Source organism: Typopeltis vanoorti, chromosome 1, assembly GCF_054136105.1.
Source record: "Typopeltis vanoorti isolate ZY-2024b chromosome 1, IOZ_Tvanoo_1.0, whole genome shotgun sequence".
Classification (NCBI taxonomy): domain Eukaryota; kingdom Metazoa; phylum Arthropoda; class Arachnida; order Uropygi; family Thelyphonidae; genus Typopeltis; species Typopeltis vanoorti.
This window is the reverse complement of record NC_143549.1, coordinates 65,374,157-65,388,125: the sequence shown is the minus strand read 5'-3', so window position 1 is coordinate 65,388,125 and position 13,969 is coordinate 65,374,157. Positions and strand designations below refer to the sequence as shown.

At 32.9% G+C, this 13,969-nt stretch overlaps 1 protein-coding gene across 1 annotated transcript in view; it reads left to right on the top strand.

The window, feature by feature from the left end:
• mon2 (Mon2 homolog, regulator of endosome-to-Golgi trafficking) overlaps positions 1-13,969 on the top strand; it is a 749,535-nt gene that overhangs the window by 340,721 nt on the left and 394,845 nt on the right. Inside the window, exon 13 of the mRNA XM_090397718.1 lies at positions 1,719-1,900. Coding sequence (XP_090253844.1) covers positions 1,719-1,900 — 182 coding nt within the window. The remainder of the gene's footprint in view (positions 1-1,718; positions 1,901-13,969) is intronic.

Sequence of the window (13,969 nt, the reverse complement as noted above, 5' to 3'; positions counted from 1 at the left end):
ATATATATATATGGAGAAGGATAACCTTTTTTCCTCTTCATTTACTTTGACAAGGATATCAAGGAAAGGTAATTTTTTGTGTTGTTCTAGTTCAATAGTAAATTTTATATTGGGGTGCAAGTTGTTCAGATGCTCTTCCACGGTTCCCAACCAAATGAAGAAAATATCATCAATGTAACATAGTCAAACTTTTGGTTTTTTCTGATAGGTTTTTAATTCATTAGTTTTGAAATTTTTCATAAACAGGTTGGCTAGGGCTGGAGAGAAGGGGCAAGGAGAGCCCATGGCAAGTCCTTCTTTTTGTTCTCAATATTTGTCTGGAAAAATGAAAAAGGCATTTTCCATGCAGTGTCACACACCATCATCCTACAGTGTCCAACAGAAAAAGATTTCTAAGTAGATCCACTGTCTCATTTCTGGAGACATTGGTGAAGAGAAGACTGACTATATCGAAACTTGCTAAGATGCCTGAAGGGTCTATATTCATATATTTTACCTTTTCAATGAAATGCAAACTATTCTTTACAAATGGTTCTGTTTTTCCTATGTGTTATGATATCATGTTTGACAGATGTTTCACTAAGTTTGAGGTCGGAGAATCTCTCTCCCATCTAAAATTGGCCGTAACAGAATATCTTTTTTTTTTTGCGAATTTTTGGTGCACCATAAATTCTTGGGACCAATGGATGTTTTGATGATAAAGATTTTTTTAATTCTTCTGGTCAATCAGGTAACTTTTTGATCAAGTTATTGGTTTTATTATGTGTGCATCATGTGGGATCCCTCTCTAAGGATGAATAGGTTGAAGATATATTCACTGCCCAGTATATCCAATATGAGACCACTACCCTGCTTATTGGAACCCTGCTCTAGAAACCAAAAATCTGTTCCATATTTGGTTTCTAGAACAGGATTTCCAGATCATCTAACCTATAGTCATCCCAGGTTCTAATGTGTGCATAGTTTACAACTTTTTTTTTAAACAGAATGAAAAAAAAATCAATATCTTAAGTGAAAGAAGGAAATATTTATATAAAAGTTTGGCCTATGCATGAAGACTATCCTCATCAGGATAGTCTTCATGCATAGTCTTCATTCATTTCATTTCATCAAAATGAAAATTCAGTAGCTCTAATATGAAATCATGAGTTTAAATAAAGTAGCATAGGCTAATCTACTGAAGTCCTAACAATGTGTGAGACAAAATAACATTCATTAATTGATATCAATTAGTGATAATAGTTGATTATTAATAGGAACACCCAAATCTTAAATTTCCAGTAATATTTTACTTACTAAAGTTGCATATGTTTAATATTAAAAAGATAACTTTTTTATATATTATTTTTTTATCCCTGACTAGTGTAGAACTAATGTATATGAAGGAATTTAGAAATTAGTTGCTAGTAAGATTTCTCATAACCAGACTAAACAGCAACAACAACAACAACAAAAAAAAAAAAACTCTATTTGATAAAAGTAATCATAGGCTGCCAGCAGTTACATTAATATATTCCTGTGTAAAAATTATTGCAGAGAAAAGTTGTGCTGTGTGTCAGAAGGTTCAGAGATATAATAAAAACTCTACTTAAATTATAAAGATGTAATTTTGGTTACAAAGTTTCTTACAATTCAGAATAAAATTCAAATGATATTTATTTTTTATTTTCATTTAATAATGAAATTTGATTTCATCTTTCTTTTTTATATAAATATAGCATGGATGAATCAGCGACTGAGAATATTTTGAAAACTATTCAAACCTATAGCAGTATGTGTGGAATGCTTGCTATGAATACACCCCGTGATGCTTTTATCACTGCTATGTGTAAAGCATCCTTGCCTCCTCATTATACTTTAACAGTGTTGAATACTGGAATACCTAAAGGTGATTTAAAAGGTGAGTTTTTAAACAGGTGATGTGACATTTAGCTTGTAATTTAAAAATAATAATAAAAAAAAAATACATGAATAAACATGATTTAAATTTTCACCTGCAAAAATTTTAAAAATTGAGTCACTTAAAATTGTTATGGAGGGTGTTTGAAAAAAGGAGTGCAATAAACATACATAGGAAATGTATGCTTATTAGTAAAATATAAAAATTGTTGAATGTGTTTGCCTTTATTTGAATGTGTCAGTGTGCCCTTATTTGAATAGTTGAATGTGTCAATCCTATAAAGCTTTTTAATAACATATGCTTGTATTATGTTCCCTCTTTTCTGTCTATATATTAGCTTTTGCAACTCACCGACCACTGTCCTCATAAGAAACATTCCTTTGACAATCACTATCACTATACTCTGGATCCTCCCACCACTTTCTCATCCACAAGGAAACCAGGTGAGCATATCTGTGCACAGTAATCCAAATGGTTATAAAGAGGTCTTATTAAAGACTAATAAAGAAGACTATAATAACCTTCCTGTCTGTTTGTCATTATTCTTCAACATCCAGGTAATCTAATGAGCAGAGTTTCGGTTACTTTTGCAATAAGCCCCCCCCCCCCCCAAACTCTTCAGATTCCTAACTATACTCCTTTCCAGTCCATTTCCATTAGTGTAGTATATATCTTGTGATCTCTTCATCCCGTATCATGACCTTGGCTACATTAAATTGACAGGTTTTTTATCCTTTGCTTATTAGTCAGTCTCGTTGTTGGATTCTGATTATGTAGAGATTAGAGTAATTATTATTTGGTTCAGAATCCAACATGATCTTCCATCACAAAGGCTAGACTTGTAAATATTATTTAATGTAAACAACTTATTTTACAATTTAATATTCATATAACTACTTTAATTTTGTCTAATATCGAATTATTTAATCAAAGATATATGTATTAATAGTGATAAGACTGTATTGAATATTATTAAGCTATTTTAATTATTACTATGTTAATATTATAAGAACTTCTATTTGATAATTTAACTGCGCATTATTTGAAATGTAAATATTCTCTATTTATTCCTGTTTGTAAAGTTTAACGTTATGTAATAGCTCAATTTTATTATATTTTGTTTTGTTGTCATGGAAACGTATGTAAGTGAGCAAGCATGTTTTGGAACACCACGTGAGGTTTATTGAAAAGAGTTTTAGAAAGAAATCACGAGAAGAATTTAGGCGGGAAGAATGGTTATAAAAAGCAATGAACGCTGAAATTATGAAATAGGAAACAGAGAGAGAGAGAGGATTAGCATTAAGTTGGAATCGGAGCATTCGGAAATCACAGTGCAATAATAGCGAGTCGGCAAGTCACTCAAGCAGCTAAATAAAGTCTACTAGTTGAGAGGCGGTTAGCTAATAAGTTGTAGAATAACAATTATAGCTACGGAAGACAGCTGAGTGATTACTAAATAGACTAGCAATACTTGAGTTCATGTTTAATTTCAGGGCCAACTTGTCAAGGACACACAGAATCTTGAAATAAAGCATGGAGTTACTAGAGTAGTAGAGGCTGTTAAATTGAAGTTTACCGTTAGCTGTGTTTAGAATTGTAGTGTCTAAAGAATTAATTGAATGCCAGAAGAGTGAATAACTGTGCATATAAAACTTCAAGATAAAGAATTATTGTGTATTGCCTTAATTCATGAGTGATCGGTAGTACTTCATGCGAGAACGTTTGTTTATGTGTATAGTGACCGTGAATTAATTCAGTTAATGCTTTGAAGATTTATTTTAATGAGTGCCGATTATTGTTAAGAGTGTTTACGGTTATAAAAAGTGTTTGTGTATAAGTTGATGAAGATGGAAGATTATCGGTAAGATTATTCCAACCTTTAATATTCCTATACAGAGAAGTGCGTGAGTTTCATCCTAGAATTTCTTTATATTAACAGTAACTATTTCAGAAATTAGCTGAAGTGTAAAAATTAAAAGTTTTGTTTGTGAAGAGGTGTTACTGCAAAATTTTATTGTATTTGAAACTTAAGGAACTGTGAGAAAACTGTAATAGAGATAGCAGAATTACCATTGTCTGAGTTTGTACGACTGTGTTGTCAGGAAGGCTGAAGTGTTTCTAATAACTTAGTTAGTGATTTGAAGTTAAGTGTAAAATTTGTGATTTTAAAATTAAATGTTTGTTTTTGTTTATCAAAAGTTGTATTTTGCCTGAATCTCTTTTACTGCACCATTCATTAAATATTCGAACCAAAGCGGGTAAAATAAGTAAGTTAAATATACTCGGCCAGTATATATAATATTAACACCTAAAAGGAGAGATAGTTGTGAGTTGGTTTATCTTCAATTCTTGAACTATTTCAGATATAAAGTGGCACAGTCTTTAAATATAAATTTTCTTTATATTTGAATTAGAAATCAACTAGCAACTTATCAATTGTTTAAGAACATCATAGTGATTAGCGTGTCGGATCGAAGGTAAAGATTTAGAAGTAGGATCCAACATCGTATGGAGGTAGCAGCATTTTACTCCCAGAAACTCAGGTTTTTCCTTCCACAAACCAGGCAAACTGGCCAGAAGGTCACATGTGATTTATAGACTGGCTTCATAGTCTTAATTTCTTCAGACATAAATCCCAAACAAACAAACAATTCTTTGCCTGTACTGCCAATCTATTTAAGTTTTTGCAGGATTTCATGCAGTCTTTGTTGTCGCTACGTTTCTCAGTTTTTTGTCATTGATATTGCTCCTTAAATCATTTCCTATATCATTTATTGTACAAATTAACTAGCAGTAGCCAAAGTACAGATTTGCTGTATACTAATTGTCTACCTTCTCCTGGATGTTGTTCCTCCATATACTGTGTCTGTTCATTAGTTATCATCTTATCCATTTTGTTTCCATCTCCTCATTTGCTCAAATTTATGTAACAGAGTTCCATGTGGTACCATGTCAAATGCCTTTGCAAAGTCCAGCAGCATCATTGGATGAAGGAAATACCAAAGCTGTTTCCTTTATCCAACTCAGTTATCACTTTATTATTAAAAGTGTGCAAATTACTGAGTTTCAAGACCCATCTTTCTTTCACAAAACCATACTCCCACTCTCCATAGAATATATTCCTGTCTGCTCATACCTGAATTCTGGCTTTTACCAAATTCTCCAATCAATACCATAACCCTTTGAGCAGTAAGGCTGTGTTTGTGTGTGTCACCATGCTTCTTTTCCAAAAACTATTTTGCAAAGTGGTGGTGCTGCATCTCTTAGCATTCTTTCCAATTTTTTGTCATGCATCCTTACAGCATAAGAAGGTTAGCACTTGGCAATAATCCAATTCAAGATGGCTGCCCACTGAAAGCACACAGCTATTACTGCTGAGGGAAGTAAACAAGGTTCAGATAATAATTTTAAATGCAGTTATGTGTTTGATAGTGTGATTGTGTTTCGACTAGATTCGAGTCAGATTATGACTTCAGAAAAGTAACAGGGTGCAAGATAGTGGCTTTGCATGAATGTGTGTATTTGATAATGCTAAAAAAAGTTGACAATAGTGCTGCTAAAGTAATTGATAAAGTGTTGCTGATGAGAATAGTTGCCAATAACTATGTGATTATTGGCAATTCAGGTAATAATACCTCACTGTTCTGCAGCAATGAAGGAGCAGTGAGCAATGATTTCTTGTTTTTGGGTTTATCAGCCCAAAAATAAGAAAATAAGGACTGAATGGACCCCCAAAAAATTATTTTTGTGGAACAACAAGTTGATAATTAATGAAAGTAAATGTGATAACTGCACTGTCAATGAAAAGTCAACTGAGTGATGACTATTTTTTGACAGTGAACTTGTAATAATAAAAAAAAAAATCCTACTGAGACTAATAATTATTGTGATTTCTGATGGTTATGAGGAAAGGATTTGCTAGTAAAAGATTAGAGCCTGTATAAGACAAAAATAGAACAAATCTGAGCAGAATTGTCCCATTTTGAACAGACTAAATGGATTAAGTTTTTCTTCAATTTTAACCCATGGATCTGGGGATTGAGTTAGAAATAAAATATTTGATCAAAGATAATCATATTGAAAATAAAGATATTAGGAAGGAACTTGACATTGTTAGCATCCAGAAATATGTGTGAATATCTTATTGCAGGTAGTATGGTCACTTAAACAGAATGCTACTAATAATCATGGCAGCCCAGATCTATAACAAACAACCTCTACCTTCTCTAAGATAGCAAGCAACCTGGAACCTTCAAATCTGGAAGAAGAGACAATCTCTGACATCTGCTTTATCACCACTATCAACCTCAATTATTGAATTTTCATTCAATAATTGAGGCTGACAGTGTTATTTATGCTTATGCTTATTTAAGCATAAGCATAAATAACAGAAAGATATATATATATATATATATATATATATATATATATATGACTAGTGTAGTGTTGACTTGGAATTGGAATATGTTCATGCTTTTTTATATACTGACTGAGATCCGAGAATTAAAATAAATAATGAAATTTATTAAAATACGCAGCATGTTTCATCGAGGTGGCCGACTTCTTCAGGTGTGATAGAACATAGAAAGCCAATAAAAAACACTGTAAAGAAATATTGAGTCACTATAAAACCATAAATTATAAAAATATAAAATCGACTATAAACTACAGTTATTTTGAACTTGAGCTACAGTCCGTGTTAAAGTTCTATTGCTAGAAACCTGTGTGCATGTGATTTCACGAGTGCGCCAATATCTGACAGCAGAGCTGAAAGAGTCAGGCAAATTATAGCTGAGGTTATTGTTTATATGAAGAGGGTCCATGACAATCTTGATTATGTGGCATTCTACTTCGTCATGGCATATGTGCAGGTTTGAAGTTGTTGTCCAGTTTATCTCATGTTGGTGACCTTCATTATTTGTGTTAACCAAAAACAGGACATGGCTCAAGAGGGCACTAGCTCTAGTTCTTTTGTAAATGATGTCTCTTTGGTGTTCCTCAAGACGTAGGAGGATGGACTTTTCCGTTTGGCCATAGTGTGGTTTTCCGCAGTCACATGTGATTTTGTACACACCTGGTTGTAGATGGTTGTGAGCTTGTTTGTGATTGTTTAAACTTGATCTTAGTTTGGGAAGAGTAGAGAAGCACGTTTTTATGTTAAACTTTCTTAAAATTCTACTCAGTTTCTTGGAGAGTGCTGATGTATGGCAAGGATATATATATATATATATCCTTTTATCATCTATATATTTAAATATAACTGTCACAGCAAGGTTTAGTTTTTACTAAAAGGTAAATAAATAATAATAAAATTTTAAAAAATAATAAAAACATTTATGAGAAGCGTTAAGTAACATTACTTTCTCTTGATGGGAATAAACCATCATCAAATTCCTGATATACATCTTCAAGATATGTTCAGAATACTATGATGGCACTACAAGAAAGTTTTACTATTTTTTAAAATTTTATTATTATTTATTTACCTTTTAGTAAAAACTAAACCTTGCTGTGACAGTTATATTTAAATATATACATGATAGAAGGATATATATATATATGTGTGTGTGTGTGTATATATATAAATATTTCTGCTATTTATGCTTATGCTGTTGTTCTATCCCTTAAATCAGTCATACTGACAATGTTCATAAGTTATTGAATGAAAATTCAATAATTGAGGTTGACAGTGGTGGTAAAACAGATGTCAGGTCTTTTCTTCCGGATTTGAAGTTTCAGGTTGCTTGCTATCGTAGAGAAGGTGAAGATTGTTTGTTATCATCCAGTTTAACTGTTGTAGACCTGGGCTGCCATGATTATTGTATTTCCATAATTTGTTGTGAAAGTTGAAATCCCCAAAGATTATGCCAGAATGGACTGGCTTTGGAAGTGCAGGGCTCATCCAGTTGATTAGAGGAGACTTATGTAATTGTAGATTGAGAAGCTGTGCAGATGGTTTCTAGTGAACAAGATAATTATGCAGGAAACTGAACTTAAGGTTAGAAGTATCTTCAGATATGAATTCCTCTTTGAAGAGAATGCAGAACTTCTACGTCAGCCCTTCCTTAACCTTAATGATGAAATATCTATGCCAAAAAATTTGGGAAACTGTCAGTAACTGTATATTTATTTGGAATCCTAATAGTGTAATGATTTACAGCCTTGTGACAAACCATTGTTTTTACCAGTTTTAATTTGTTTTTCAATTTTCCCATTATTTATTCTTTTACACTGAAGATGATTTGTGATAGACAAAACTAAATATCTCCTCTACTCAACTGGGCATGTGAAAATGGCTGTCAGTTCAATGTTAATAAATGTAGAGTTATGCAGCTTGATGTAATGCCATATCCACTGGTACTTTATGTTGTCTGGATTATGCTAGAAGAACCTGATCAGGCTAGGAATGTTGGAGTTTTAGGAGATAAGAATTTGAAGTTATAGATTCATATAGCACTCATTTTGCATCTTTACAGCCTTTTAATGACTTCACTTGGATTACTGCATGCAGGTGTGGTCTCCTGATTTCAGTGGTGATGCTATTACAACGAAGACAGTGGAAAGGAGAGTGTCAAAGATATCAAGATTGGGGAATACAGATGAAAGGCAGGTGAAGAATTTGTGGAAACTAGCAAATAGAAGAAAATACTGAGTAGGTATATTTAAATCAATTATAATACCAGAATGAAACTCACGTAATATATTATTTTATCGAAGTAGAAATTTTGCCTCAGAAATTTTGTCACATAAAGTATCAAAGGCATATTCAGTACAAGAATGCTTAATGGTAATTGAACATTAACAGACAATTCCAAAAGGCACCACCTAAGTAGCTAATGTAAGATAACTAAGAAAAGTCATTAAATTTATTAACTTAAAAAAAAAAAAAAAATTATACAATTAGATTAAGGCTTGCTTTGCTCAGTGGAAGTGGTGCTTGCATCCTCTGCAAGCACCCAATAGGCCACCCAAAATAGACTTCAGTTCAAGTCTAGTTGCAGACTGGAGAAATTTTTTTTAAGCCTATCTTTGACTGGATCCAGAGTCAGTCGATCTCTGGCACGGGAAAGCAGATTTTTTTCCCCTGAAATTCAGGTTTTTTGTCACATAAACTCAAGAAAATCGACCATAGAACCCACATTATTTCAGACAGTAACATATCCTGTCAGGGTTAGGTACCAAGAGATGGCAGCACTTGTTTGCCAGTTTTTTCATTGGTTGCCACTTGTAATAACTGATAGTCTTCGGTCAGCTATCTCTGAGTGGCTATCGGTGGAGATTGAACTGTCCACTCAGTCTCCAAAAGGTAGATAGGGTTAAAAGGCCTCTCCTACTTCCTATAAGGAAATAAAAGGCATTAGCTTATATTTTATTTTTATAAAATAGCGTTAGGTATTGTTACTATTATTACTATTACTTTATTAAGAGAGACTTTCAGGGAGTCAGGGACTCATTGAGGGAGGCCATGTATTACACACACCAACTATCATACTTATTCTTGAATTCATTCACACTGCTTGCACATACTACATCCAATAGCAATCCATTGCAATTGTTCATCACCCTCTACAAGAGAAAAATCTAGCCCTCACCTCTTCTCAGCAGCATTCATTCTCAGCTTCCACGAATGCCCTCTTGTCCTTTCCCCACTCTCCATAATACGAAAAATTCCATCAAAGTCCAAGTGAGGTCTTATTAAGGGTTTGTAAAGAAGCAAAATAACATCCTTATCTTTACATATTAAAGTTCATTTCAGCTGATTAAAATTATCTGATTTAAAAATAGTACTATCTCCCACAAAGAGGATGGACGTATACCATCAGATTTGTTTAAGTTAGGAGAGTGAAATAGAGTTTCATGTTTCTTTATAAAGCCATTCCATGAGGAACCAACTTTCGTGAAGGACTTGTTTTTTCCAATGAACTCTGGCTAGCATTGATAGTATTGTTTAGAGATTTTGAAAGTTTATTTTTCACTTGGTTAGAGTATAATAAATTTAGTTTAATCCTTTAATCCTGGCAATTCCTATAGGTAGAGATGACCTGCTAATGCTTCTGCCTGATATCTCCACTTGGGCCTGGCTCCCACTGAAGAGACCTCAATAAAGGTCGAAACTAGTCTGGGTAGTGGCCCTTCCCTTAATGCATAACATTAGACATATCCGCAAGGAGATGTGTTTTGCATTATAGGAGATACTGAGATAGGAGTGTTGGTAGCTTGCTCCACCTTTGCAACGAGTTGCCCTGGTGTGTACCACCTTAACCCAGTCCTGAAGATACTTTCAGGCGCAAACTTTGTTTGCTCACACTTGGATAAAGGATTAAACTAAATTTATTATGTTTAGAGATTGTTGATTTTATTTCATCTCTAGAAAGAGATTTTTTAACTCTGAGTGTTAATTACTTACACAAGAGTTAAATTCTGATTGGTGCAATGACTTTTAGCTATTTCTTCTATCATCATCAAATTCCTGACATGTAACCTCAAGGAATGTACAGTATATGATATTACTACGTGAAAAATTTGCATCATTACTAACTTCCTATCTACAATTTTTCTCCAAATCAATCTGTTACCTGTCAAGACTCCAACATTATCAGATCTTATATTTCTGCCTTCTAAGGCAATTTTTACTGTATCAATCCATCTATATCTTGGTCTTCTTCTAGGTCTTTTTCCTGCCAGCCTGGAAGAGAACACTTGTTTTGCTATCTTTCCTCTTCCATTCTGTTTAAGTGACCAGGAATGAGATTAGTTCTGCTAACACATTCCTGGATGCTAATAATGTAAAAATGATGGTGTAATGTCCCTATCGCTAATATAATTACTCTTTTAGTCTTTTATTCAAATTCTCGTTCAACACTTTCTCAGGTATCATGTGGTACCCCTGTATAACAATGGAATTGCCCCAGGGCTGAGCCAATACCAGAGTATCTGAGATCAACCTCTCATAAAACACTAAGAAATTAATTTTTTCGCTGCACCACTTAGCGCTTTTAGATTAAATAATAATATCAATCAAGAGGTGATCTCTAGATAGTATTTAAGTGATACCTTGACCTTTACAGACGTGACCAAAATCTCTTCCTTCTAATTTCCTGTCTAGGTTCATGTTAATTTTTATAAGCGGTGCATCGGATTCCAAAATCACAGATAGACTTAATTGTATTCAAAAGCAAGGTTTATTAGATACTATAATTATATACATGCAGTACATGTAAACTCAAATCTCAATCTAAAAAAGTTCCTGACATACAGGTTAGCATTAAAACATTCCAATTTTACAAGGATATTCAGCCTGACTATTGTTAATATTTACAGTATAAATCTTGTCAACATTGAGACACCTAAATTATGCATAATAATCTCAATAATTCCTTTCTAATCCAGTTTCAATCAAACCACTCAAAATAGCATCTATATCTTTTACAATCTTGTCATTAATAGCAATTCTTTACGCTGAACTTTATCATAACCTCCTTAAACATATAATAGCATCTATATCTTTTACAATCTTGTCATTAATAACAATCCCTTACTCTGAACTTTATCATAACCTCTTTAAACATATAACGTAATTCGATCACAGTAGGAGACAGTAAATATATGGAAATTTTCTCAGGATCACTACAGTTAAGTTCTATATAATATTATTAATGTTCCTTCCTTAGATTCACAGCGCGGTACAAATCCTTTCATTCATAGTTAATAATTACTATAAAGTCTACTTATCTATCTTGAACTGCATCACATTAAGAGGTCCTCAGGAATCTCTCTCTCCTTAATCGAAACATCCATGGGTTCCTATCTGGCTTTCTGTGGGCGGCCAGACTTACTTTCTGTGGAGATACGACCTTCTAGTTCCGGCGATGCCCCTATCAAAACCCTCTGGAGTGGAGGTGCTGCCACCCTTCACCCGCTCATGACACTGCGAGACCAACACCAGGAGATCAGGAACAAAAAAGCCTCGTGTGGGGGGTGCTTGACCCTTATATTTCGCCTTAGTTCCCGGCAATTCTCGCACTCCGTGATGTCACCTAGCGCTTTCATGTAGGTCGACGTCACAGCAGCCAGCTTTCTCCACTACGTTTTTTCGTGCACTGTCGGCATGTGAATGCCTGGGGCAAACCGCTTCCCTCACGTTACTGCTGCCTGACCTTTGGACTTACATCCCCTTTACAGTTTGTACAAATCATTCTATAACTTCTAGTACTTATTGCTTTAACAAAATGTTAAATGTTTACACTTCCACTATTATTTATACTAACTAGTGAGTAGTCCCTCGTTGAAATATTATATGAATAACTATTTGTTTTCTTTTAGTTTGAAATATTTGATATATCTACAAAGCAGTATTTTGATACCTAGAGACAAGCATGTTATAATGTTTCTTATTGTGTGTTCGCTCTTTTATACAATGATAAGATGAAATATCTCATGTTCCAACTTATCAGGGTATAACAATGGTACAACATGACTATTTCTTTCAGAATCCAGAAAATCACTGATTCATGACCAAAATAAAAAATATATATACATTTAATGAAACTAAAACAATATATACACTTTAAATAAAATTACATAAAAAAAAAAAACTGAATCCATGGCCTTCTAAAATAAATCTACACATTAGATTTTCTTATCCAAAATTATTAAAATCATTCATTCTCTGACTCTGTCAATTATTGGATTGTTTTGACATATACTTAATCACATCTACCAGACTAAACACCTTATTTTCACAACAACAAAAATGTTCATTAGAGTCAATTTCTTTGTTAGGCCCTTTCCAAAAATATAAAATTTGTCTTCTTCTTTTCCACGGGATCTTTTTTTTTTTATCTCCCTTATTTAGCAGACAATATTATTCCTCCTGTCTCACTGAAGTATAAATATTCTTACCTCTTGTAGTTCTATTTTTCACACAATTTTCTAATTTTTGTACCAGAGAAAGAATTTTCTTCTACTACTTCATAAACAGCATATCTAAGTTGAGCTCTTCATCTTAAGCCACTTTGCAGTTTTAAATTTCACCAATTGCTCTTTCCATTGTAATCTGGTGTCTTTAGAAATAAATGATTATTAGAATGGATTTAGAGAAGGACGATCATGTATAGACCCAGCCTTTTGCCTAAAATTAATAATAGAGAAAAGAAGAGAATACAATTTAGAAATACATATTGTTTATTAACTTTGAAAAAGCATTTGACAAAGTTAAAAGAAACATATTATTTAACATATTAAAAGAAAGACAAATACCAAATAATATCCTAAAAGCTATCACAAGTAGATATGAAAATAATCAAATACAAATAAGATTAAATCATGAGCTATCATATATGAGAGAGATAAACCAAGGGGTCAGACAGGGATGTCCCCTCTCAGCAACTCTTTTTAATATCTACTTAAATGAAATAATAATAAAATGGAATAAAAATTTACACCAAGGAATTGAACTTTCTTCTACAGTAAACTTAAACACTCTCCTCTTTGCCGACGATCAAATAATAATTTCAAATTCTGAAGATAAACTACAGAAAGCTATTTTAGATCTAAATGAGATATCCAAAGATTATGGTATGATAATATCAACAGAAAAATCAAAAACTATGGCCTTTAAAGGACAAGATCCAGCAAGAACAAAAATAGTAATAGATAATAAGATCTTAGAACAGGTGAATTCATTTAATTACCTAGGATGCATGATCACATATGAAAATGAAAAAGGTATAAACGTAAAAATTGCAAAATATTTAAAAATAACAGGTGTAATTAACTCTATATTTAAACAAACCTAGTTCAAAAACAAACCAGACTAAAAGTATACAATACATTAGCCCTACCAGTCTTAATGTATGGAAGCGAAATCTGGACAATAAAACAAAAAGACAAACAAAGATTAACAACAGCAGAAATGAAGTTTATGAGAAAAACTACAAAGTATACCCTATTTGATCACAAAAGAAATGAAGAAATTATGAAAGAATTAAACCAAGAACCAATAATAGAAATTAAAAAATATAAACATAAATGGATGGAACACATTCAAAGAATGAAAACAGAAAGATT